Here is a 27,263-nt window from a genome sequence, read left to right as displayed (position 1 = left end):
CCCAGAAGACCTGGAAGATTCTGAAGGATCAAGGGAGCACTGTAAACCCTCTGACCTCCACTCCCTTGCTCCATTTTAGCAAAATCTCCGTGACTGTCAGGGAGTCACACCGCGTTAAGAGAAACTTGCCAACAGGAAAGAGAGAGAAGAGGAAGAGGGAAGACCCAGACAAAGTTTGTCATGGGTTTCCAAGATTTTTCTTCAGGTGGTTAAGCCTTCAGGACCACAGCACTTGAACCACCCCAGAGGGGAGAGCTTCAAAAGCCTACAAAGCTTCCTTTTTCTTCTGCTTGGGAAGCAGGTGCCTTGAGCTGCTCACATTCAGCTTGCACTGACATCCAGACAGTCCACGAGACTGCTTCTGGAACATTCCTGCCCCAAGTCTAACTAGAAGCTAGTTTCTAGAATAGAAGCTTAGAAACTAGGTTGAGTGGGGGTGGGAACTGGCACAGAGCAGAAAGTTCTGCAGGAAGAAAAAGGGAAACACGTATTTATATTTAGATAGTATGTGCCAGGCAATGTCAGCCCATTGTTTAAGGTATTAAATTTAATCCAAATGGTGACCTGTGAAACAGATCCTGTTAATTTCAGAAGGGGAAACTGAGGCTCCCAGAGGGAAGAAGAGGTTCTATTTCTAACAAGCAATTCTGAAGAGAAAAAAAAAAAAGATGGAACAGAAAGAGGAAAACTAAAAGAGAGAAAGAAGCTTTGGCTCTCTAACCTGATTCATAGGATGAATGATAGGGATGTCCCCAAGTCATTCTTTCCACTGAGCCAGGGGACCTTCAGTGCCTGCTCAGAGCGCCCCCTGCTGTCATTTTGGGCAACTGCAGCAAGAAAGGCCACAAAACCAAAGCTGGGAGCACAACTGGGGCCAGTTCTGTTCTGTTCCTGCCCAAGCCGATAGGAAGAAAATCTCCAGCCAGGCATTTCTGCTGACCCTGGGCTGTTCAGAGCCCACCTGGAGTTCTGAGCCACATTTTGGGCCCTACTCTTTACAGCAGAGTCCCAGATTTGGGGGGGAGGGTGGGAGCAAGATGAGGAACCATGCCCTGGGAGAAGTCGCTAAAGAAAAGGGAGGAAGGATGCTCAACTCTGAAGAGCTGTCCTGGAGGAGGATGCAGAACAGACCTACAGGCGCCAGGGGGCAAAGTGAGGCCCACAGGCATAAGACTCAGAAGGGCAGGTTGTAACTCAATATGAAAACTTTCCAACAGATGACTGACTGAAGATAAAGTGGACTGCTGTTAAGAACAGCAAGAGCCCCCTTGTGGAAGGGGCTCTATGGATGATTTTCAGGGATGCTGGTGAAGGGCGAAGGTTGGGGCCCCCACTCCTCAAGTAAGGGCAGCTGTGCTTGGCTCCACATACATCTCTGTGCTCTGAGGCATCACTGCTTCCCTAACCCTAGGAGGCTGCTGATTCCCATCCAACTCGCTCAAGAGGGAGTGCTCCCAGTTTTGTTTTTATTTTTACATTGAGGAAAAATTCAGAGCAGAACTGTGATTTATGTTTTACCACTTACATGGCTGACTCATGTCTCTCTTATGTGTGTTCCAGCACATTTTTAGCAGCTACAAAATTTTCTCCGGGAATAGAGAACAGTACATACCCTCACACACACTATGCCCACAGAGGAGGATCAGATGTTAGAAAGAAGTTTCACCCAGATGATCGGTCAATCTCATCCAATCCTGACAGTCTATGAAGTTCCAGCAGACAGGGAGGAGAAAGCTCCCCAACCCCTGGGCCTGGATTCCACCAGGCATCCATGCAGGGGAACAGGAAGTTCCGAGAGCCCTCCACCGGCCGTCGTGCTGGGCACAGATGCAATGGCCTCCTCATTTAGAAGGCCTGCCTGACCAACATCTCTACAACCCCAAGGATGCTCCTTGGAAAAAAATGCCCACTTTTGCCTGCCTGGAGACTCTGACAGACCCAAGGTCAAAGTGGAGTTTAGAGAAGATGGAGGCAGGGGATGGAATAAGTAAGTTAGACCTTATTCACACTTGAACAGAGATAAGACCTCAGGGCAGAAGGCATTTAGGTGCTATGACCCCTGATCCCAAGCTTAGCAGTCGGAGCCTGCCTCCCTGGGGCCTAAGAGGAGAGCATTTCTGCCTCCCCTTCTAGGCCAGAGATGACTAGGGCTGTCCTGTCTTCCTGGAATGGTTTCAGCCCTGTCCTCCCTAAGAAACCATAGATGAGGGAGGGACCGGCCCTTTATGGATCCCTGGGATGGGAGACACTCACTTATCGCAGCACGGGGACACCACGGGCTACCCACTGCTCCCATCTGCCTGGCAGAGCCTGGACCACCCCCACCCCAGCCCAGAGAAAGGGTTTTCTTAAGACCATTAGGGCAGTTCTGGGCGGGTGGGGAGGTGAGGACAGTAACCTCAGGAGATGCTGCGAGGCTTTTCTGAGTGAATACTTCCAAGCCTGTGGCCGTCCCAGGCTCAGGTGCCAAGTCCTGCTGAGAGGTGTCCTGGGTCCTCCGGGACTGCAGGGGAGGCCCAGGGCCAGAGGAGAGGGAGAGAGGGAGGAAGGGAAGGAGAGACAGAGAGGGAGGGAGAGAAAGCAGGAGAGATACACACACATACACAGAGTCCATGAATAGCCCGCAGACTATGTAAATCCCGCCCCCTTAGGATTAGGTCAGGAAGGAGCCATATGCCATGAGGACTGTGGGGCAAGATGGAAAGGAACTGCCTCTTGGGGTAATTCAAGGGAGGGAGGCCCATGGTCAGCTGCCAGCCAGCACCTGGCCTTGGGCCTTTCTTTCCTCATCGCCTGCACACTCTTAGGAGGTTTACAGCCGTATCACCTAGACTCTGAGTCCGAGCCTTCTCTGGGTGTCTTTGGTTTAGGTAATGGTTCACTCCTAAAGTTTGGATTTCAACCCGTTTTTTAAAGTTACCTTTGAAATGAAAACCTGTGTTTGGCAAATGGAAAATCCTTATGGTTTGGGGTCTCTCTTTTGATTTAAGTTCCTACCATTTTCCCATTGGACCAGATGAAGCCCAGCAATATATGAGGAAGCGACTAGGAACTCTGGATGACACCCTCGAAGGACATTCCCAGAGAGCCCATATTTGGATCTGGGATTCTAGTTACTGTCAGCAATGGCCCCATCACTGTCGAGCCCTTTCCAATTTAAAAAGTGCATATTTTATATCCATTATTTCACTCGACCTTCCCAACAGTGCTTAGGAATTTCAATTTTGGTCCCCTTTTAGATGGACTGACTAGGCAGTGAGGTTCAGAGAGGTGAGGTCACTCACCCATGGACCCAGTCCAGTCCTGGGCTATGGCTCCTCCCCATTTCCCAAATCTTCAAGGGCCTCTAAATGCCAGTGGGACCTGTAAACCAGTTAAATGGTCCATTGCTCCAAGGTGAGGTCCTGGATCGGGCTTTTCTCCAGCAATGGACTATGCTTCTTGTGGGGCAGCAAGGGGTCAGGATGTGAGACAGCCACCACTTTTTAATAAGACCCACCTCCTAGCAGTCCCAGCTGTCACCAGTAGGTGGTGCACCCAAGCCAGGCCGCTCTGAAGCACCTCAACTCTCCAGAGCCTGGCTCTCCAGGGCTCAGCCTTCCCTTCTCTGCTGGAGTCAGAATTCTTTCTGATGCCTTCACATTCACCTCAGGACTTAATAGAGGCCACTCTGGCCAAGTGTCTCTCAGGGCAGGAGGAAGGGGGCACATAACTGGATCACTAGCTCAGCCTCTTGGCCCCACCCAGGGTCTTCAGGGCCTTGATTGTGCCAGGAGTGACCGTGAAAGCCCACCGTGGGTGAAGAGATTTGCCCTCTTTCTGTAGCATCAGCCTTAAGGCCCTTAAAGCAACCCTAACTCTGTGAAGCACCAGCCAGGGAGCTACCACAGCAACCTCGCTAAACCAAGCCCTCTGTTATCCAGCATGTCAAGGCCACAGGAGTGCTGATTCAATCAAAGGCGCACTTATTAGATCATGGCTGCATCACCAATTTTTGAAGCAGTAAAGGGCATCACATGCACAATTGACTTTATCTTGGTCTTCATATGATTTGGTCTTGTTCCCGGGCAGCTGTGATTTAATAGCAAATACAATGTTCGGGGGCATAAGAAAATCAAGTTCTGGCCCCTCTTCTATCAGCTATGACACTGATCAAGTCCTTTACTTTTCTGAGCTTCTATGGCCCACCAGTAAGACCTTGAACCAAGTGTGTTCTGAGGGTCCTTCCAACTTTAAAAAGGATTCTGACTTGGAATGAATCTTCTGTGTGAGTGTCCCAGGACTCTCAAAATGAAACAATAAATAACTCATATTGAGTATCTAGGTACCTGATGGCTCCTCCATGCTTTATCTCACTGAATGCTCACCATACTACTATAAAGTAGGTACTTTTATTATCTCCACCTAACGGAGGCTCAGAGAGGTTAAGTAACAAGCCCAGAGTCACCCAGCCAGCAGACAGCAGAGCCAGAATTCAAACCCAGGCACCATTAAGTCTAGACCTCAGACAGGGTTGAGACCAGTAATCAGCAGCACTATAGAGAAAATACCTAAGTATAAATGGGGGGTAAATAGTGCCAAGATTTAGCAGTGCTAAAAAATAAACGCTTGGGATTACAAATATAGGAATTTTCAAGATCCTACCTTTCTCTTTTTCAATTGAGAAAACACCCCATGCTTTCCATTCTGAAAGGCGGATCATGTGGGATCTTTTTCCAGAGCAACAGGATCAGCTCTGACTTTCCTAGAGGATCTGTTCCCCTTTGGTGGGCTCTGAGGATCCTTCCAGGAAGGAATGCTCCCCCTTCAGTGTTCGTACAATAGGCACAAAATGGTCTGATCACTGGACTTAACTACTAGTGTGCATAAGAATTGCCTGGGGCACTTATTTAAAATACTGAACCCAGGGCTCTGCCTCCAAATATTCTTTTTTTTTTTTTGGTCTTTTTGCTATTTCTTGGGCCGCTCCCGCAGCATATGGAGGTTCCCAGGCTAGGGGTCGAATCGGAGCTGTAGCCACTGGCCTACACCAGAGCCACAGCAACGCAGGATCCGAGCTGTGTCTGCAACCTACACCACAGCTCATGGCAACGCCGGATCGTTAACCCACTGAGCAAGGGCAGGGATCGAACCCGCAACCTCATGGTTCCTAGTCGGATTCGTTAACCACTGCGCCACGACGGGAACTCCCAAATATTCTGATTCAGTAGGTCTGAGCCCTAGAATCTGCATTTCTAACCAGCACTCCTGCCCCAATACACTCTTGCTGATAGAAGACAGATACACCAGGCTACGGTGAGACTTTTGAGTCTTTTAAGGTGGTCTCTGGGGCTCAGGATTCCAAGACTGAGTGAGTCTGACTTCCTCGATTTAACCCACCACCCTACGCTCATCGCCACCTTAGGCAGCAATGGGGGGAAGCATATAGGTGGGGAGGGGAAGGGGACATCAATACATAGCAACCTTCCCCATGGTCTTTACCCAAGGCCCCAGGTGAGTGGTTCAAGGTAAGACCTACCTCATTGGCTTTCTCAGGGGTGCCCTTGGGGGAGGGGGAGGCAGGCGAGGAGGGCAGCCTGCGTTCCCGCTCCCAGTCTCGATCCCGGTGGATCAGTTTGCTGTTGGGTTCCTTCAAGGTCCTCTTGAGCTCATTGATGCTGGCCTGGTGCTTCAACAAGACGTCCTCTGGCTTGTCTAAGAACTAGGGGTGCATGGAGAGGAGAGTCAGAGGAATCGGCAGTGAGAGGAGGATGCAAGGTGTGGTAAAGCTGGTAATGGTCCCCAACACTGCTCTTCCTCAGCAAATGGGTTCCCATCCATGGCCCTGCCTTATCCCACACCTTCCCATAAGCTAAACAGGGCAGGGATGATTAGCCCCAACAGGTGAACAAAGCACTCAAGATTAAACAAAAGAGCAAAAAGTACTTAAGTTTAACAAGGTTAAGATGAGACTTCTCCCTGGCCTGAATCCTGGCCTCGGAACATCTAAGTCAACCCAAATCGCACAGGTCTGGATGAGTTCCCTCTAGTTTCATAAGTCTCAGAGGTGACGTCTCTCTGGTTACAACCAAGGCACAGAGAGAGCTCACTGATCCTGTTCACTAGGCTGCTCTGGCCCATTTCCTGGATCCCTACCTCTGGTCCAGACTTGGACGACTGTGAGTAGCAGGACCCTCAGTCTAGGCCCCTCCTAGCCCAATATGTGCCATCACTCAGCTTCTGTAGGGCCCTTCTAAAGCCAGGGACATCCATAAAAATGTGCCCTGCTTCCACACCAGGCACCCAGGAGAGATTACGTTGAGCATCTTCGGCTGGGAGCCACTACCCTTCCCAAACACCCAGGATCTCCCAGATACCTTGGAGGTACCAACTGCTCAAGGTGACAGTGTGAGATACAGCCAGAGAGAGAACCTAGGACTCTGTGGAGTGTTCAGGAAGATGAGAATTAGAGACCAGGAAGAAGAGAGGTAACTCCCAAGGCCAGGCCCAAGAACTGCGCTGCGGGCGACAGCTGGAGTCACAGGTGCACATTAAACTGCCAAGCCTGAGTTCTGGCCAGTACAGCATGAGACAGCAATCTGCTCTCAGTCAAGAGAGGACCAGCCTTTGCATGGGAGCTGGCAGTGGCCAGCCTACTTCTGGGGGGAGGGCAGGTGGGCTGGTAGCCCAAGGACCCTTATCAGCAATGCTGTTTTGAGGATTTAGGACAAGAAGTGGACCATCTCAGCTTATTATAAAGTCAGATCAGTGATTCTGGAACAGCGACCTGGAAGGCAAGCTTGCCCTTGGACAAGGCTAGAATCTTGCCCTGGGCATATGTCTGGCATCCAAGGATCCACTATGACTAACTCCTGAGTTAGTTCAGGAAGGAAACTGATGCCGTTGAGGCTCTGCTTTCCCTCTCGGTCTGTACCTTCTGCATCCCTTCCTGAGCAGGGCTGCCTCAGGAAATGTCTGTCTGAGAAATCAAACCTGAGAGTTTGCCCAGGGCGGGGGGTTGGGGCTGCTGTGGACCCAAGATGTGGCTAGGGACCTTCTATCCCGAACCTGCCGCGCTAGCTCTGTGGACATGGTGTGCCCGAAGGCTGAAGGGAGTTGTGGAACCCTGGGATCCTTAAAGGTTAAGGGCCTGAGGGAAATCTAGTCCAAATGCCTCACTGTGCAGACAGGGGGGTTGGGGCCTGAGGGGCTTTCTCAAGACCCTCAAAAAGTCAGTGGCAGAACTGAGGTGGAAACCCAGATCTTGGGACTCCAAAAGCCAGGCCCTGCTAATGGCCCAGCCTTTGGCCTTTCCCTCAACGCTTCCCTAAGAACAGGGAAACTGCAGTTAAGGTTCAAAGGAGAGACGTGGAGACTGTGAAAGGGAAGGAGTGGTTAACACAGCAGGAATCAGCTGACAGAAGCATCAAATGGGAGGAGGGACAGGAGGAGAAGGAGGAAAGAGGAGGCTTTCCTGACGATGCTGGAGCAGCAGAGGCCCTACCTGTGGGAGGTGCCCCCGGGGTCTGAGAGGTCAGAGGTGCTCTGAGGCTCCTCCCTCCCCCCACCCCCCACTCCCACATCTGGTTGCAAGAGATACAAAATGAAGCTTGGGGTGGGACGCAGGTGACACAGATGAGGTGGAGGCATGACCAGATGGTGGTGTGGGGAGGAGAGGAGTCCAAGGAAGGGTTGGGGGCATGGGGGTGGAGATGAGTTCAATGAAAGGATGGAATGGCCTGGAAGAACTGAGGGACACAGGTGGCAGGGTCAGCAGGTGGAAAGCAAGCATGGGGTAGTCTGGAGAGGTGGAATATGATGCTGGGAAGAGGGAAGGAGGGGAGGGAAGAGAGGGGAACATGGTTGGGGGTGGGGGTCTATGGATGAGCTTAAGACGGGGAGGGGGTGATGGCAGGTGTGGGTGGGTGGGGCAGGAGTATGACCGGGAGAGGAGGAGAAGCTCAAGCTGAGATGGTGCCGGGATATGAGCCTGGGATGGAGGGTGGGCCGGTGACAGAGAGCTGGGAATGAATGGCTGGGTGAGAGGGGACAGGCCCCATGCAGTACCTCCTGCTTGTGTCTCGGCGTGGTTTCCTGCTCCGGCTAGCGGGACGTGGGAGAAGGAAAAGGAACCAGCAGGGTCAGTAGAGCAAATGGATTAGAGATACCGCGACTGGCCTGGTCCAGCAGATAGCCCAGAGCACTCTGGGAAGCTGGGTGGGCCGCCAGCAGGGCAGCGAGGTCGTCAGAAGGTGTTGGGCGTGTAGCAGGGAGCCCAGGAAGGTGGAGAAGGGGAGGGGAGGACTGGAGCCAAAGCGAGCAGTCACACTCAGCAGATGGGACGGGAAGATTCTAGACGATTACGCTTCTCGCTGTCCGAGGTGGGAGTGCATGACGGAAGCACGCTACACCGTGTATGCATGAGCCTGTGTGCGTGTGCATGCTGTCTGCATGTCGGGTGCATAGCTCTGGGTGAGAGGGGTATCTGTGAGTGAACGGGTGAGTCTGGGGCCATCTGGGCCTGTGTGAGTGTGGGCACAGGTATGTGGGAAATGGGGGCAGGCGGCAGGAGGGGACACACTTGAGCCTCACACTGTGAGGGCCTGCAGGGACACCCTATCATGGGTGAAGGGCGCTGTGCACATCCAGACCAAGTTGCAGGGGCACATTAGGAGGGAGCAAGGAGGCCAGAGTCCACTAGGAGAGCCCCTCAGGGAAAGCAGGTGAGGGGAAGGGAAGGGGACAGGGTGGGCAGGGGCTCCACCGCGCCTGAGGAATGCAGGTGTTGAGCATGGCCCAAGGGCAAGGCCCTGTCCATGGAGCACCGCACAGCAAGGGTACCTGGCCACAGTGGGGGGCATCGGAAGGCCAAGGCTGAGCCTAGACCCAGGATCAGGCTCCCAGCCCCCTGGTCAGAGGGTACAAGAAAGCTGGGCTCGTACCTTTAGCTCCTTGATCTTGGTGGGAGTCCTGACCTCTCCTTCCTCAGCTTCTGATCGCCGGCCCCCCGACTCGCCATCCTCCTCCCGCTTGTCACCGTCAGGTCCTGCATCATGGTTCTCACTGACCGAGGCTGGGCGGGAGAACTCTGCTGAAGTGGGCAGAGACAGCCGGGCAGCCGTGTGAATCATCTCCCAGGTGCAGGGACGGGAAGCCAGCCCACCACCCACCCAACCATGCCTGGCCTGGAGCAGCAATCCCAGGTCACTCAGATGTGGGAGGAGAGCCGCCTCCAGCCCCGGGCCCTCTCCTGATTTCTATAGCACTCAAGCCTGAGTTCAAATCTCAATTCCATCTCTTCTTGGCTGTGTGATCTTGGGTAAGTTACACAACCTCTCTGGAACTCAGTTTCCTCATCTACAAACTTCAGACAACTGAAAGGAGGAACAAGAAAGCTAATGAATCTGAAAGAAGTGGTGGCTGGCACACAGTGAGCCAATTCGATCAACGGGGACTCATAAATGTTACTGTCTTTGTAGTGGTGGTTGTAGCAGATGCTTGACCATCATTTAGCAGTACACAGATAGCCTGAGATTAGCTGATGTTAGTGAAAGCTAAAGTGCTGAGGTTTGCAAATGATTGACCTTCTTTACAAATCAGAGAGAATTCAAGGGAATCCTACAATAACATCCTTCCCTCTCACTGGCACTCCAAAGTCCTTTTCTGAACAGGAAAGAAAGGGATGGAGTTATAGACTTTACACCAGACACTGAGTATCTGTGCCCAGATACTACGCCCATGGATTGTGTCTCAGTGGAAAAGTGGCTGGAAAACACTGAATTAAAATGACCAGAGCATAGATTATATTTGGGATTGCCAAGGATTTTTTTCTTTTAAAAAGGAAGAAGAAAAATAAAAATAAAATAAAATAAAATGGAAGAAGAATTACCCTTTTTATTCGTAGATATTCACTCGGCAAAGTGCCCATTTATGTACATTATTTTATTTGACATATACAATACTCTGCGTTGATGGCTAGGATGGGAATTAGGATAAACTGAGACATCGAGAGGGGAAAGGTCCCACTGGTAACCTTTCAGTCAATCAGGACAAGGATGCAGGCCTCCTGGCTTAGAGACCAGGCTTCCTAGATGATGAGCTTCACGAGTTCTGGGCCAATCTTTGCTGCCTTGCACAGCCTGGGCTCCGTTTAACCCTGGGCATAGTACTGGAAGCTGCAAGGGAGGACAGAGGGACAGGCCTTGCTTTCTCTTTGCTTAAATCTCAGCTCTCAGTCCCTGCCTACTCGAGGAGAACAGGGAGCTTCCTGAGCCCCAAACTGACCCTTGCAAACCTACATGTCCTCCAAACACGGCCGGGGAGTCTGTGGCGTCCTAGTCACTTGGCAAACTCCTAGGTTTCCCTCAAGGCCCTGCCTTGTTACCCTCTCTCCTCAGGGCTGCTCTGTATTCTGTACACACTTCTCCTATCACTGAATGCTCACAAACCTACGATTCTGTGAGCTTCTCAAAGGAAAGGGCTATACTTACTCTAAACACCATACCCAGGACCTAACGCAAGGCCTGGCACATGTCCAACCCTCAGAAAATATTTGTTGCCTTGTCTGGAGATCAGCCCACACATGTTCTGGGAGTATCCAATGGTCTGCCACCCAAGTTCCCACCTCTTTTCATCAAGCTACCCTCTACAAACCTAAAAGCAATAATAATCTAATCTTGGTCCTGCAATTTATTGAGGTCCTACTATCTGCCAGGAACTGTTTGGGGTGGTTGTAGAGGTTTCATTTATTTAGTTCTCCATATAACACAATGAAGTAGGTATTATTTATTTTGCAGAAGAGGAAACAGGCATAATGGAGTTAAGTTGCTCAAGGGTCTCCCATCCATTCATTCAAATATTTCTGGACCACTTCCTGCGTCCGTGGAGCAATAGGTCAGTGTCAAGGCTGGGATGTAAACTTGGATCTACTGAACTCCCAATGCCTCATGTGGCTTCTGAACCTCGTCTATAAGCTTGTGTGCATATCCTGGGAGAGTCCTGCACCCTGATGGGTGCTGATTTGGTAGGACTGGGTCGAGGCCTGGGACTCTTCATGTTTATAAGCTCACAGCTGGTCTAATGCAGTTGGTCTGCAGACCACGTTTGAGAAGCCCTGGTCTGCTTGATACAGGGCAACATAGGGTCAGTTTTCAATGATAGTAAGGGCACCTGTCAACTCAACAGAAATGGGAGCAGTGGAAAGTGCCCTACAGTTAGATGTCAATCAGCTCGGAATCCAATGGAACCAGAAAAAATGACTGAGAACAACTCTTTCGCCTCCAGTAAGGCATCAGCAGCTCCACAGTTTCAATATACCATTTGGCAATATACCATTTGGCAATATACCATATATGGGAGTTCCCGTTGCAGCTCAGTGATTAACGAACCCGACTTGGTTTGATCCTTGGCCTCGCTCAGTGGGTTAAGGATCCAGCATGGCCGTGAGCTATGGTGTAGGTCACAGACGCAACTTGGATCCTGAGTTGCTGCGGTTGTGGTGTAGGCCAGCGGCTACAGCTCCGATTATACCCCTAGCCTGGGAACCTCCAAATGCTGCGGTGCAGCCCTGAAAGACAAAAAAATATATATATTGATATACATATATATACCATGTATACCATTTCAACATACCATTCTCCCTTTATGGTGACAAGCTGTGAATTGTTAAGCTTCTCAGGCAGGGGGCCCGAAAAAACACATGGCTGAACCTGGGACCCGCAACTCAGGGAAGTTATGAGAAGTCCGTAGAGTGGCCGTGTCACATCCCAGCAGGAGAGCTGCCATAGGTTGAACTAACCCACCAACACGAACTAACCCATGCAGCAATGCTCTGGGGCCGCCACGCCTGGTGCAGATCAAATATGACGTGTCCACCACTTCCACTGCTCACTGTGCAGCACCTGGCATGCCCCCCCTTCCCTCGAACACCACCTTCTGGGGCATACCTCCATCGAGGCTGCGGGACATGGTGTACCGTTTGCTGGAGGAACGCTCAAAGAAGGGCGCGGGCCGGTCGATGAGGGCACTGGCCTGGCGGGTCTGTGCCTGGGTCCTCCCACTATACCGGAACTTGGAGCCCATCACCAGGAAGCCCTTGGGCGGGGGCTCAGGGGACACCAGCCTGCAGTGGAGGGATAGAGTGGAGATAAGGAGGGAGGATCAGACCTGCAATCCCAGGGCCACGGCTGGACCACAGCTGGCCTTCCGTCCCACTGTCCCACCAGCCACAACAACTCTAAGTGGCCCAGAAGGGGAAAGAGGAAGGGGGTGGAGGCCGGGGACAGGGGAGGGTGCTTTCCTAGAGTCCCTACTAGCTCCTCCTACTGACAAAACACAAACATCACCTTCATCCACTTGTAGCCTCTGCCTCAGCCCCTTACCCCAGCCCAGGGTCAGGCTCACCGGAAGAACGTATGGTGCTCGATGCAGACCTTCCACAGTCTCTTGGCCGACCGGTGATTTGGGAGCTTAAAGCCAATCGTGCTCTCAAACTGCTCATACTGCAAAAGCAGGGTGGGTGGGTCAGAAGCAAGGCCTGGGCCCACTCTGGCCACCATTCCATCCTTTCTGCACCTCTTCCCAGGGATGTTCAGTTCTGGCCTGTTTGTTCATTTATTCATTCACTTAATCAGTCAGGTGGATTAAGCCCTTACCCTGTAACAGGTCCAGTGCTAAGCAACAGAGACACCATGGTGACCAAGACAGAAGCTTCTCGGGACTGGGGGTGGGGGTCGGGGGTGCTCTGATAATAAGTAGTAAACAAGCTCATCTCAGATACTGATAAGGGCACAAAGGGAAGGAAGAGAGATGTGTGATGTGCCAGAGAACGTCTGGGCAGGCGTGGGGCTCAGGGGGTGGGGAGTGCTATTTGAGAAAGGGTGATCAGGGAAGGCCCTCTGCCCAGGTGATCTTTGAACAGAGAGCTAGAGGATGGGAAAGGAACCAAGGCTGGGTGAGAAGGTGGGGCAGAGGATTTCAGGTAGAGAGAACATCAAATGCCAAGGACTCAGGCAGGAGAGAGCTTGTTTATTCAAGGATCTTGGAGAAGGCCAAGCGGCTGGAGCGCCGAGGGTGTGGGGCAGCAGGGCAGAGACGTGTGGGAGAGGCAGGTGGCCAGACAGAGTCAGGACTTGAGTTCAAGAGCTAAAGAGAGTTCTTCAAAGACTTAAGTGAGGGGATGGGAGTGGCGTGGGTCGGACACGATCTGACGGAAGGGACTAATTTTAAGCTCTCTCTAGCAGCTATGAGGAAAATGGCCTAGAGAGACAATGGAGCAGGAAGACCAGTGAGACGAACATTGTAGGGACATAGGGGAGAGGTGGTGGCTGGTGCAGTGCACAGAGGGGTAGGAGCAGACAGGTTCTCGCTTATTATTGAGGTAGAAGGAAATGGAATTTTTTTTTCTTTTTGGCTGTACCCCACGGCATGTGGAAGTTCTCAGGCAAGGGATCAAACCCATGCCAAAGCAGTTACCCGAGCCACAGCAGTGACAACGCCAGACCCTTAACCCGCTGAGCCACGAGGGAATTCCTAAAATGGACTTTTTGATGGGTGGGACGCAGAGAGTGGACATATTCATGTTTGCATGTGTGTGTAGTCATGTGGCTGTGTGTATCTTTGTATGTGTACACACCTTGGTACTCTATGTAAGCAAGTTCAGGGACATGGACATATGTTAATTGATCTGTGTTACCTGAATATATGTGGTTTATCTTTATACCTGTGTGTGTGTGTGTGTGTGTGTGTGTGCGTGTGCGCGTGTGCACAGGCACATACCTAAGGTACCAGGTCTATGTAGAGAGCCCCAGCAAAAGAGGGCTCTCTCCCTACCCAGCACCCAGCACCTCCATCCATGCATCTGGGGTAGGAAAAAACCCAGACCCCGCTGCCAGGGTTCACTCCATTTCAGTTGATCCCAGTGAGGACGGGGAGTTCCCAAGGCAGGCTCACCTCCCCAGGCCGGATCTTGATGTAGAAGTTACTCCTCTTATAGGAGATCTTGAGAATCTTGGGCCAGGCGAAGCGGTTGATTCTCAGCCGGTCCCGGTAAATGAGCAGGCCATTGGCACAGACTCCTAACATGATGTCAATGCCCTCAGAGTCCTGTGGGAGAAGGGACCGTGGAATGACAGGACTGGGCTCCATGCCTGGGGGCAGCCTGCAGCCCACCCCAAAATCCCTTGCTGAGCTCTGCTTGTAATGAGCCCTCAGGAGCAGGCTTTGAGCATCCATGCTGGAGTCCCACTGACTAATCCCTCACATAGCCATTCATTCATTCATTCTGTCATTCTGTCATTTATTCACCCGCTCACTTGTTTGATCATTTTCTCTGTCAATCACTCAGTCAATTGCCCAGCAAAGATTTCATGGTACCTATGCCATGCTTGGCCATGCACTTTGTGCTTGGGATACAGAAATAAGTTAAGGCCTACATCTTTCCCTCATGATGCTCCCAATCTAGTGATGACACAGACAGGTTCATAAATAAATATAATACAAGCAGAAAATAATAAGGGTCATAGGAAACTACAGGGTTATAGAACTTCAAGGAATGAGAAATGAGCATAGAAAAGGCGTTGGGTTGGAGGTAACATAGGGTCTGGCACGCCGAGTCCTCCAGAAGGACTGGTAACTCCTCAGAGGCGCCCCCAGACACTAGAGGAACCCCAGCACCTAGTGGTACCTTGGCATGGTGCAGGTCTACTCCGTACATGGAAAGCTTCTTGGCATTCTCTAGGAAGTGGATTTCTGCTTCTCCTGGGGTCATGCCCCTAAGGGAAAGAAAGTGATTGCTGGTGGCCATGGAACAGGCCCAGGCCAGAGTCCTGCTGGTCGAAGGTGGCCAAGATCAGAACCTGTGATTCTAGAAAGGCAAATGCTCTGGGGCAGGTGTGTGGCTGGGCCTCACCAATCCCTCCCCTCTGCCCGCAGTGCAGGATGGTGCACCCCCAGCCCCCATTCAGTCCACTGAAGTCTCATCTCCTGCCAAAGCTCAGGTCCAGTCTTGTTTCCTCCAGGAAGCACTCAGGGGCTCAACTGGGACTCAAGTTTTTTGCCTCATTCTGCCACTGGGTTAAATGTGAGCCATAAATTCTGTTTCTCCATGACAGTAAAACCACTTTGGATGACATTGCTCATTATAATCACCCAGGAGCTCCTAAATTATTACCTACATGAGCTATTTTTCTCAGAATTTTGTATCAGAAACCACTTAATCTCCCTTGAGGAACAGGTCACATTCTCCTTTCTGGAAAGAAGAGTTACGTCATTCAACAAGTTCCTTCTTTGCTTTGGCTGCCAGGAAGCTGTACACTTTACACTTAGTCACAGCTAACACTTATTGAGTACTATGTGCTGATTATTGTTCCAAGAACTTTATGTGTATTAACTCATTCGAATCTTCATAACGAGTCTATAAGGTCGATATCACTATTCTCATTTTATACATGAGGAAACTGGGGCACAGAGAGGTTGAATAATTGCTTGAGGGGACACAGGTTTTAAGCAGCAAAATCAGGATTTGAACCCAGACAATGGGGCTCCATGGTTTGTGTTCCCAACCATTTCACTTACATCTGTCTCCTATCTTCAGTTGCCTGAGCTTTGTCTACCTCAGGGAGCTGCTGTGTGGGGTACCTGGACATTAGATGTCAGTGTACTTTAAGTCAAAAGAGTTTTTCATTTTGTTTTGTTTTGTCTTTTTGCCTTTTTCTGGGGCTGCTCCCTTGGCATATGGAGGTTCCCAGGCTAGGGGTCGAATCGGAGCTGTAACCACCAGCCTACGCCAGAGGCACAGCAACGTGGGATCCAAGCTGCATCTGCAACCTACACCACAGCTCACAGCAACGCTGGATCGTTAACCCACTGAGCAAGGCCAGGGATCGAACCCGCAACCTCATGGTTCCTAGTCAGATTCGTTAACCACTGAGCCATGATGGGAACTCCAAGTCAAAAGACCTTTTAAAGCTGAAAGGACGGCCATTAGGATTTCTCCAGCCCATAGTGATCTGAACTTATTTTTCTGAATTATTATGACTCTTGCAAATCCCTAACACATTTTGCTGCCTACCACCGGGATGACAGACTGGCAGACACTGCTATCTGGTAGTACAGTTTCAGCGTCTACTCAAGACAATATGATGACGGCTGTTACTAACCAATCAGAGTCAGCATGCAAATCTCTGAGAAACACATGTGCCATCTGGACCTAGTGTTCCATCACACCCAGCAGGCTTTCTCCCTCATGTACACCATCCCTCCATCTCTGGCCCTGGACCTCTCTCCAGATGCAGCCCCCAGGACACAACCCTTCTCATTCCTTCCGCCCTCATTAGCAAAGACATAACATCACCGTACCCCCACACACACGTATAGCACTTTACAGTTTATAATGTGCTTTCACATTATTTATTACATTGGGTTTCCCTAACAAATCTAGACTCAGAGCCCAAAGTACTTCTAGCCTAAAAGGACCATTTAGTTTCAAGGGTCCCCCCCAGGGAGGGTGGATCACCCTCACAGCAGGGATTTGGAAATGGGGGTAAATTTGGTGGTTACAATGACGAAGGGGGTGTTATAGGCATTTAATGCTTAGGGGCCAGGGATGCTAAACATCCTACACAATGAAATTCTCCCGCCCTGAACACCAGTATTTGAGAAACACTCTGGAATAAGGTGCTTTCTGCTGCACAAACAACTATCCAACCCCTCGAATCACAAAGCAACAATAATAGCCATTGTGTGGTGTGTCTTTAACAGGTGCCATTTAGACCCCCTCAAGAACCCTACAACATAGGTTTTATTAGTGCCCACGCTGAACAGATAAGGAAACTAAAACAAAGGTAAGTGAAATGACCAGCCTGAGATCCCCTGCTTAGAAAGTGGCAGAGCCCAAAGATGAACACAGACTGCCTGGCTTTAGAAGGAAAACTTTTAAACTTTATGCCAAGATCAAAACATCAGGACCCGGAGTTCCCATCGTGGTGCAGCGGAAACGAATCCGACTAGGAACCATAAGGTTGTAGGTTCGATCCCTGGCCTCACTCAGTGGGTTAAGGATCTGGCATTGCCGTGAGCTGTGGTATAGGTCACAGACGTGGCTCCGATCTGATGTTGCTGTGGCTGTGGTGTAGCTCCGATTCGACCCCTAGCCTGGGAACTTTCAAATGCCGAGGGTGCAGCCTGAAAAGCAAAAAAACAAAACAAAACAGAACAAAACAAAATAGGACCCTTACCAGGGACACACAATAGTTATTCATATCTCCAACTGGCAGATAAGGAGACTGATTCTCAGAGGCCAAGGACAGGGAATTATCACACCCATATAGGAGCTTAAGATCCTAAGATCCCAACAGGTCATTTAAGCTCACATAGCTAGTTACTGTCATTCCCACTTGATGAGATGATCTGTTCTCAGACACACCTTGGATCATCACAGGTGGGGTACCTACGGTGCAGTATCTGGGGGCCTAGCCAGCCAATGGGCCAAGGAGCCAGAGCAGGCCTGGGTGGAGGCCCTCTCACCTGTATGTCTTGTGCAGCTCCATGATCCTTTCTTCCAGCTCCCGGGTCTGGTTAGGGGCGAAGCGGAGCTCGCTGACATAGTTGCCCACATGCTCCTCGGCGTCATAGTCGCCCAGCTCAGCCTGCACGGCGTAGGAGCCCAGCAGGGCGTGCGTGACGAAGGAGCAGGGCAGGCGGCCTGTGATGATGTCCGCCCGCAGCTGCAGGCACAGGTAATATCTGGAGATAGGGGAGAGCGGGCATGGGCGCTGGGGCCCACTCCCTCCCTGGATGCCCCCCAAGCACAGCTGCTCACCCACCTGCAGCACCAAACTGACCCACACTCAGGGCAGTAGAAGAGGAATGTTCCCAGACACTGGCATGTCATATGTTAATAATTTGGGTGTATCCTATAAGACGGTTTTGTCACATTTGATGTGATAAACATTTTTGTTCATTTCTAAGTCTGAGGGATTTTTCCTACTATGGGAACATTTTCAATTTTAACTCATTTTCAAGCTAAATTAGGACTACTTTGCTGGTTTGACCTTTATTTTTCACTTATTTACTTTAGCTTTTTTAGGGCCGCATCTGCAGCATATGGAAGTTCCCAGGCTAGGGGTCGAATCAGCGCTGCAGCTGCTGGCCTACGCCACAGCCACAGCAACATGGGATCCAAGCCACATCTGTGACCCACACAACATCTCATGGCAATGCTGGATCCTTTATCCCACTGCGTGAGGCCAGGGGTCAAACCCACATCCTCATGGATACTAGTCGGGATTGTAACCCACTGAGCCACAACGGGAAACTCCAAGTATCATATATTTTTAATTACACAATTAATATACTCATTATGGGAAAATAAGTAAACTTCAGAAGTGACTAAATTTCCTGTTGTTGTCCGTTCTCAGTCCTAATCCCCACCCCCAGAGGCCACTCTTGTTACCCTTGTGGTGGTTAGTCCTTTTCCTCCGGGGACATACAGAAATTCACGTGGTTTTGATTCATGTAAATGCTATCAGATGCTATATCTGACTCTACAGCTTGTTTGCTTTTTCATAGCCAACTATGTGCCTTAGAGCCCTTCCCATGTTTGCACACGTGACTCAGCCTTAATCATTTTAACTTTTGCACCATATTCCTCAGTCTGGACAAACTTGTTTGCCAGTGTTTTCTCAAAAAAACTTTTTTATTTGGCTCCAGCTCTAAGTGAATTGTCTAAAACCAAATTGGTTTAAAAGAAACATTTCCAACCGCTAGGGCATGATTTTTTTATAACTTTCATGCACCCTTGGATGATTTTACAATTTTTAGAACAATTTCAAACCATTTTCATTATTGTTTTTTAAGTTATTGTGTATTTTTTTCAATGTTCTGGTTCATTTTCATCCTATGATACCTCCTTGCCCACTTTGCTGTTTCACCATTTTTTCCAATTACTTGTTTCTTTTCTTTTTAAGTCTCTGTTACTTAGTATAATTTTTACTGTCCCATGACATTATTTTGCAGTGAGAACTGAAGCTCTGGCAAAAAGCATGTGGGGGCCTCAGTGTGTGCTCAGAGCTACGGCAGAGACTCAGAATCAGCAGCAGCTAAAACATCACAGGCATCAAGTATGGGCTCATAGGCATTGCACTCAAGAGTCTTTAAATTCAGAAATTACCATCAAATACACTGACCAGTCTTTCATTTCGGGCACTTTGTCATTTTGACCAGTTTATTCCAGATCTAAATATTTTTTACTAAATATCTGCTACCACCACCCAAGCCCCTGAGGCCATCTATACTGAGCAGGGCTAACTTCCCTCCTGGTTTCCCTGGAGGTCCAAGGTCCAGGGACCGGCACAAAGAGGAAAGGCACCAGTGGGCCTGACCAGAGGGATGGTGGCTGTATTGATCTAAAGCTTTCAGCCCTTTAAGGAATGAAGTTTAGACCCTGCCGCTGCCACCTTGGCCCCAAGTGACCTCAGGGATTAAAGCAGGGCTAATGAGGCCAAGGCTTCAGGACTGATCTATTGCAGGGACATCTGTTTTATCTCCCAAGGCCAGAGTATCTTGACCTTGGTGCACTACCTGGCAAACAGGCAGACATTAAGAAGGGACCCGATGGGAGACAGAGGCTGGCTATTAGCCCCCTCTCCTGCTGTAGGAATAACTCCAAGCCCACCTTTGGTGGGCATGGAGAGCCCAATACATAGATGACACAGCCCTATGATATCATGACGTGAGACTATCTCTTTGGGAAGGGGCTTAAAGAGAAAGACCCTTCCTTGTTTTGGGTTCTGGAGGCAGGAAGAGCCCCATGGAAGCTCTCACCCTGAGAGATCTTTGCACCCCTTCTCTTTTGTGGGGGGGATCACAAGTGCAGAATATGGAGGTTCCCAGGCTAGGGGTCAAATCGGAGCTGCAGCTGCCGGCCTAATGCCACAGGCGCAGCAACTTGGGATCCAAGCCACATCTGTGACCTACACCACAGCTCACGGCAACTCGACTCCAGATCCTTAACCCACTGAGGGAGGCGAAGGATCAAACCTGAATCCTCTTGGATACTAGATGGGCTCGTTCCACCAAGCCAGGACAGGAACTCCCTGCAGCCCCTCCCCTTTCTAATCTTCCCCCTGAGGCGGGAGTTACTATTGTGGCTCAGTAGTAACAAACTTGACTAGTATCCATGAGGAGGCAGGCTCTATCCCTGGCCTTGATTAGTGGGTTAAGGATCTGGTGTTTTCCCGAGCTGAGCTGCGTGGTAGGTTGCAGAGACGGCTTGGATCTGGTGTTGCTGTGGCTTTGGTGTAGGCCGGTGGCTACAGCTCTGATTCGACCCCTAGCCTGGGAACCTCCATATGCTATGGGTGGGGCCCTAGGAAAAAAAATACTGGCCCTGAGGCACAAGGAGACTGCACAAGCCACCCATGTTCAACCAAGCAGCCGGGGCAGTTGGGGCAAACTCCGTGGGGCAGTCACATGCCTCCTTTGACCTTCACATGTCTGACATGTGCACAGAGTAGCACGCAGGACCAAACTCCAATTTGCAAAGGCATCTGTGTTCTAAATCCCTTCTTATCCCTAAATAAAACACTGGTGGGCTACCCACAACATCAGCCTTCAGATGTGTTTGGATTCTCTGACCCAGAGATGGCCCATATCATGCTTTTTAAAAGTTTAAATTAGTTGCCAACATTTAAAAACTGTGGTTTTTACTCTCAAATCTCTAGCTTCACTCCAACAATCGGGCCTGATTCCCATATAGCAGTGACTGCCTGAGCAGAATGGCAACTGTTCTAAGTGGCGTCTGTCCTCCTGAATTCACGTTGAGCCCCAATGCCGCCTGTAACAGCTCCCCATTTGCAGTCAAAAGTCAGCTGCCATCCACCACTGTGTTTGTATCACTTTCTCTTGCACTGAGCTGGCTTCCTTTGTTGATGCTGTCTGCCTGGTCTCAGTTGGCATCTGGGCTTGCAGCTGCCATCATACACCCATACAGCACCTCGAGTCTCCCAGGGCCAGGTGCCCTCATCACTAGTCACACGGCCAGCATGCCTGCCCTGCTCCACCCCCATCCCCATCCCTCCCTATCCCTCACCTTGTGATATCTTCTGTCAGCTGGGCAGGGTCAGGGGGGTAGAACTTGACTGTGAAGGCAAAATTCCAGGGACTGCCTAAGAGGAGAAGACAGCGGAAAGATCAGAGAGGCCCCATCACCCCAGTGGGTGGCCCAGATGCACCATTCTAGGCAATTTCTCAAAGTCTTCCCATAACTATAATCTTAGGACAATCCAAGAAGAGAGCCTGGAACATTATCTCACTTGAAAGATGAGGAGGCTGAGGCCCAGGTTAGAGGACTTGGAACTAGCAGTGGAAGGAAGGTAGAAAGAAAGAAAACCAGTGGTATACACCAGGCATGCTGTTACTTACTTTACATTGCTTCATTAAACCTCATAACAGCCCTATAAGTCCGTCCATGATTAGCCCCATTCTGCAAATGAGGACCAGGCAGTAAAGGGGCCAGTCCAAGGTCACCAGCTAGGAAGTGGCAATGCTGGGGTTAGGACCAAGGCCACCTGGCTCCAGAACCTGTGCCCATTCCTCTACACCAAAGTCTGCGCCACAGGACATTAATGCAAAGATAATTAATCTAGAAAAGTACCACATTAAATAGGTTTCCATATGTATACTACTATATATAAAACAGATATTCAACAAGGACCTACTATATGGCACAGGGAACGCTACTCAATACTGTGTAATAACTTATATGGGAAAAGAATGGATACATGAAGTTCCCATTATGGCTCAGCGGTAATGAACCCGACTAGTACCTATGAGGACACAGGTTCGATCCCTGCCCTTGCTCAGTGGGTTAAGTATCCGCTGTTACCATGAGCTGTGGTGTGGCTTGGATCCTGCATTCCTGTGGCTGTGGTGCAGGCCAGCAGCTGCAGCTCCAATTTGACTCCTAGCCTGGGAACTTCCGTATGTCACAAGTGCGGCCCTAAAAAGCAAAAAAAACAAAAGGGGGGGGGGATATGTATATGCATAACTGATTTGCCTTGCTGTATACCTGAAACTACTAACACAATATTGTAAATCAATATAAAGTAAAATTTAGGGGTTCCCACCATGGCACTGTGGATAAAAAATTCAAGGGCAGTGGCTCAGATTGCTGCACAGGTGCAGGTTTGATCCCCCACCCTGTGCAGTGGGTTAAAGGATCCAGTGTTGCTGCAGCTATGGCATAGGTGGCAGCTGTGGTTGGGATTCAATCCCTGGCCCAGGAGCTTCCATACGCCATGGGTGCAACCATAAAATAATTTATATTTAATTAATTTAAATTTAATATAAAATAAAAAATAAATTAAACAGGTTTCCTAACTTTTTTTTTCAATAAACTTTTTATTCAAAGTATAACATGCATACAAAGACTAGGTCTGCTTTCACTATTACATCTTCAATGCCTAGCACAATGCATGATGGGTAGAAACTCAATAAATATTTGTTGAACAAATAAACGAATGTAGAAATATACCTTACGGGAGTTCCCGTCGTGGCACAGTGGTTAACAAATCCGACTAGAAACCATGAGGTTGCGGGTTCGATCCCTGCTCTTGCTCAGTGGGTTAACGATCCGGCGTTGCCGTGAGCTGTGGTGTAGGTCACAGACGCGGCTCGGATCCCACGTTGCTGTGGCTCTGGTGTAGGCCAGGAGCTACAGCTCTGATTAGACCCCTAGCCTGGGAACTTCCATGTGCCTCAGGAGCGGCCCAAGAAATGGCAAAAAAAAAAGACAAAAAAAAAAAAAAAAAAAAAAAGAAAAGAAAAGAAATAGCACAAAAAAAGACAAAAAAAAAAAAAAAAAGAAGAAATATACCTTACGTGGTGGTGGATGGTGGTGGTTTATAAAACTCATTTTAGGGGCCACATTCCCCAAAGAGCCCAAAACATAACAGCTACCACGACTGGGCAGACTTATGTGCTAATTCTTATGCTACATCCTTTACGCAAATTGTTGCCTCATTAATTCACCAATATCAAAACAGTAGATTAAATTTCCCTTGCCAGATGAGAAAACTGAGGCTCAATTAGAAATTCGGTTCCCAAGGGCGGAGAACCAGGCCACCACGGCCGTGACTCCGGAGCCCAGGTGGGCTGGACCCCTCAAGGCTCAGGGGGATCAAAGGGTGGAGCTCAGAGGAGCAAGGGGGCTTCTTGAGATTGGGGACCGGTTCTGGACTGTCTCAGGAGAAGGGAACTTGGCAGGGTGTGCGGGGGCCACCTGGGAAGCAAGAGTCCAAGGCCCAGCCCTGAAGGCTCTAGCCTCACTTCATACCTCCTCTGGTAGTGCATGGCAACACGCTCCTGGTGCTGAAAGTCGCTGCCATTGGTGCCAGCCGCTCACGGGCCTGCCTGAGACGCCTTTGTCCCCCTCCAGAACCCGGGAGCCCCTCACGCCAACCAGCTGCCATGTCTACCACGTCAAGCTGCCCATGGACACCATTCGAGCAACCTCAGCTCAGTCAACCCAACCGCCAAGCCAGGTTTCCTAACTTGGGACTTCTCAGAGCCCTCTCTCTGCTATTGCGCATTGCACCTCTCCAAGGGAGGCAAGCAGTCAAGAATTTCCAAAACCCATTTGACCTACTGCATCCATTTGTCACAGGGCATCCTTCCAGATTAATATTTCTCAGAATATACTTTGGAAAACTCTGCCCTATATTATGTTGACTCCATCTCAAATAGCAGAATTGGATTATAAACAAGACCCAAAGGCAAATATAATGGGCTAAAAGTAATAAAGAGCATTTCACAGGGATAAATGTTAACCTTCACATTAGATATGAAAAATCAATGGTACACATTTAAAAGGGAGAGAAAAATAAAGGCTGTGGTTTTAGCTGGAAACAAGCTCTGCAAGCCAAGAAAAAGGATGACCACTTAAGAAAGGGTCAGGGAGGCCTTGATGAAAGACCATAATCCAAAACAATGGTCAGATTGCCCCTGGGACATTGTGGGCTCCATGCTCTAAAAGGGCCCCTGACAAAGTGAGAAAGCGAGGTCCACTGGGGTAAGACAGTCAAGAAGGGCTGGCGGCCCTGCCATCACTGCCATCTTGTCCCTGTGGCCATCACCTTCTTCACAGACAGTTATCACGTCTCCAACACCTTACTAAGTGCTGGTCACTTAGCTTGCTAAGAACTTTAAGCGCATTTTTGGAATTTAATCTTTATAGTGATTCTGAGGTAGATTTTCCTTTTTATAGATGAAGATTTTGAGGAATTCTCCCAGGATCACCCAGCCAAGTCAGCAGTGGAAAGCAGAGGTCTAGCCTCTGATCATATGACCCCACAATCTAGGCTCCTGACCACTGCTGATTGCCGGGAAAAAGCAGCCTCAAGGGGAAACAATCCCTGTCTCAAGAATAATAATGGCAATCATTAATAATAATAATAATAATGGCTAATACGAACTGAGTGCTACTATGTGCAGACAACCTTTAGGTGTTGAACACATAATAACTCATTTAATCCTCACAACAACCCTGAAGATAAGGGTTACCGCCACTCTACAGATGATGAGGCACAGAACAATTAAATAACACAAGAAGTAGTGATGAAGTCAGGATCCGAATCTAGGCCGTCTGACTCTAGCATCTGTCCTTTTAACCGTTACACCAGATAGCCTCCTACTATGTGAAGCACCTACTGTGTGCTGGCTGTTGGCCCATACCCACATCACTGAACTTTCATTCTCATCTTGTGAGGCAGGAATCACTACTTCACTTGCTAGGAGGATGCAGGAATCCAGAGAGGTGAAAGAACTAGATGATGGGCACTGAGGTTTGGGAGGAAATATACCCAACTCTGAAGGCCAGGACATAAGGACTCAGGCGCCACCTTCAGAAGGCTGGGGGCTGTCACAAATAAAGACAGGGGTAAAAAACTGATCCATTTTTCAGATGGAGCAGAAGACAGAACTGGGGAGTTCCCTGGTGGCCTAGAGGTTAAGAATTCAGTCTTGATACTGCTGCAGCTTGGGTTCAATCAAGAACTTCCACATGCTGTGGGCATGGCCAAAAAAAAAAAAAAAAGAACTGGATGAATGGGTAGAAACTACTCAGAGCCAGTGTGTGTCTCTACTGAAGGAAGCAGCCCTGCTTCTGGATAACTTGAGGGTGCCCTTGGGAGGGAGCAGAGACCCAAAGATTCTGTCAGCATCTTCTCTTTTCTGAGGTTCCTGGTCCTTGTCAAACATTATCAGCAATCTGTGTGTGTTCTGATTCTTTCAGGCATGAGAGGCAGGCCTGCCAGCCCACTGGGGCTCCTGGGGGCAGCCTGAGGGTCAAGCCTAAAATCCTGTTAGCCCCAGAGGAGGGGGCTCTGTCTGTGAACCTGGCTCTTTGTTTCCAACTGACAGGAGGCTAGAGGAAGAATCCCTCAAACCCCCTCCTGCATAGTCAGCTGGCATCCCTAGGCCCAGCTGCCTGCTGTCATGGCAACAGGCTCCACTATAGCTTTCCAGCCAGGGGACCATGGAGCCCAAGCACAGCCAAAGGGGAGGAGCCCCTGGTAAAGGCATCTCTGCTTCTAGGCTCCAGATCCCCACCCACTGCATGCTCCCTGCCTGGGGCCACCTACCTCCCCCTTCTGCCATTTGAAGGCTGCCCCACCTCTTCCAACAGGCCTTTTTCCTCTGGGCCAGAAATGACAGGTTGCTGGCCTGTTCATCTCTCTCTGCCCTAGGCCTCGAATTCAAGGAGTGCAGGATGGTGTTGGGAGGCCAGGGCTCAAGACCTAGCTTGGCCAATGCCTCGCTCTGTGATTTTGGGCAAATAACGCCTTTCTCTGGGCCTTGGTCACCCATCATTAAATACAGGATATGGCAAAGATCAGGGAGGAACCTAGCTTTCTCCTGACACATTAACTCCTGCCAGTTGGCAACAGCCTAGGACAAGGATTCTGAGCTGGGTCAAGGGTCCTTGATCACTGAAGCCTGCACTGGCCCTGGACAGGAGGGTGGCTGTTTAGGGCTATCAGTTTATCCTCTTGTCCTACCTGATTCTGCAGGTCCGTGCTAGGGCTGACATCCTAAATGCACCTGGGATTCCTCTGCTCACCTCCTTAAGTGACTCTAGACAGTCATTCCTCGTGTCTAGGTCTCAGGCTCCTCATCTATAAAACAATACCTGCCTTCCCCATGACCTGCCATGCACAGCAAATGGACTCCTGGGTCTGAAAGAACTTCCCAAAGCAGGAAGGAGCAGCACAACTGGAGCCCTCGAGGCCTGGAGCCCCCGCCCACCCTTCCTCCACAGTCCAACCAGACCATGACACTCACTTCGGATTTGCTTCTTGATTTCCTTGGAGGGGTCCAGCCAGTTCTGCAGGAGAAAATAGAGTTCCTTAGAGGGGAGATGGAGGAGGGGACTGGGGTAGGTTCAGAAGAGAGAAACATCCTCAAGTGACCTGCAGACAGCCTCCTTGCAGGGAACACGCTTCCCTGGCTGAGTTTTCTGGGTCCCTTCCTTGGCACTGGGAGGTGAGGGAATGGGGTTTGGATTCACACAGTGTTGGGGCCCTGGGCCTAGCATTGCCCCGAGGCAGCACAGTGCTCAGGTGATGCAGCTGCAGTGGGATTAGTGGGAAGGAAGAAACTCAGAGAAGGAGCCTCCCAAAGGTGGGGAAGAGACCCAGGGGATGAGGGCCTCAGTTCCCCCGGGGAGCCATGCCTTGGCTCTCCAGATACCCAGCTGGGGCTGACTTGCAGGTCCCCAAGAAAGGACTGGGAGGGGGTGGGGTGGGGGGAGACAGAGAACCAAGGACAGACAGGGCTCGCTGAACCTTGGGGGTGTGCAAAGAAGGTTCCTAATGAAGCTCTGAGGACTGATGGAAGCCATGGGATGTAGCCAGGCCACTGGGGGCCTAAGAAAAGAGGTGTCCCCACGGCAGGCCTTCCAGCTGACCCCACTCCCCAGCCCAGGTACCTTCTGGCTGTCGGCGTCACAAAAGGTCAGGCCAAAGTAGTCCTTCTCCAGGAGGTTGAGGTGTTCACAGACCAGGTCAAACAGCACCTGGCCCCGGCCATGTTTCTGAAGAGAAGAAAAGAGCTGCTGTGAGGCCAGAACACACCTCAGGGTGGGGTGGGGAGATGCCCCAGACTCCACTAGGACAAGGCTCCCCAAGAGATTTCCAGGGTCTGAAAAGATCTCAGCATTCCTACTACCTATCTGGCTGTGCTCCCCAAGTCCTAAGGGACCCTGGGGTGACATGATGCCCAGCCCATGC

At 50.2% G+C, this 27,263-nt stretch overlaps 1 protein-coding gene across 23 annotated transcripts in view; it reads right to left on the bottom strand.

Annotated features, from left to right (window-relative positions):
- EPB41L1 (erythrocyte membrane protein band 4.1 like 1) overlaps positions 1-27,263 on the bottom strand; it is a 134,677-nt gene that overhangs the window by 29,543 nt on the left and 77,871 nt on the right. For 7 of the 23 annotated variants that reach the window (XM_021078008.1, XM_021078009.1, XM_021078010.1 and 4 more), the window contains 12 exons: positions 26,963-27,067; positions 26,317-26,359; positions 21,068-21,143; positions 17,503-17,721; positions 14,663-14,750; positions 13,930-14,082; positions 12,382-12,479; positions 11,925-12,100; positions 8,922-9,070; positions 8,047-8,082; positions 5,519-5,701; positions 2,399-2,503 (listed from right to left, as the gene is read on the bottom strand). In XM_021078008.1, coding sequence (XP_020933667.1) covers positions 2,399-2,503; positions 5,519-5,701; positions 8,047-8,082; positions 8,922-9,070; positions 11,925-12,100; positions 12,382-12,479; positions 13,930-14,082; positions 14,663-14,750; positions 17,503-17,721; positions 21,068-21,143; positions 26,317-26,359; positions 26,963-27,067 — 1,431 coding nt within the window. The remainder of the gene's footprint in view (positions 1-2,398; positions 2,504-5,518; positions 5,702-8,046; positions 8,083-8,921; positions 9,071-11,924; positions 12,101-12,381; positions 12,480-13,929; positions 14,083-14,662; positions 14,751-17,502; positions 17,722-21,067; positions 21,144-26,316; positions 26,360-26,962; positions 27,068-27,263) is intronic. The other 16 variants (XM_021078015.1, XM_021078019.1, XM_021078020.1 and 13 more) reach the window with 5 other exon arrangements.

The sequence above is a fragment of the Sus scrofa genome, chromosome 17 (assembly GCF_000003025.6).
Source record: "Sus scrofa isolate TJ Tabasco breed Duroc chromosome 17, Sscrofa11.1, whole genome shotgun sequence".
NCBI lineage: Eukaryota > Metazoa > Chordata > Mammalia > Artiodactyla > Suidae > Sus > Sus scrofa.
Note: the sequence above shows the minus strand (reverse complement) of the source record. Positions and strands in the feature narration are given on the sequence as shown.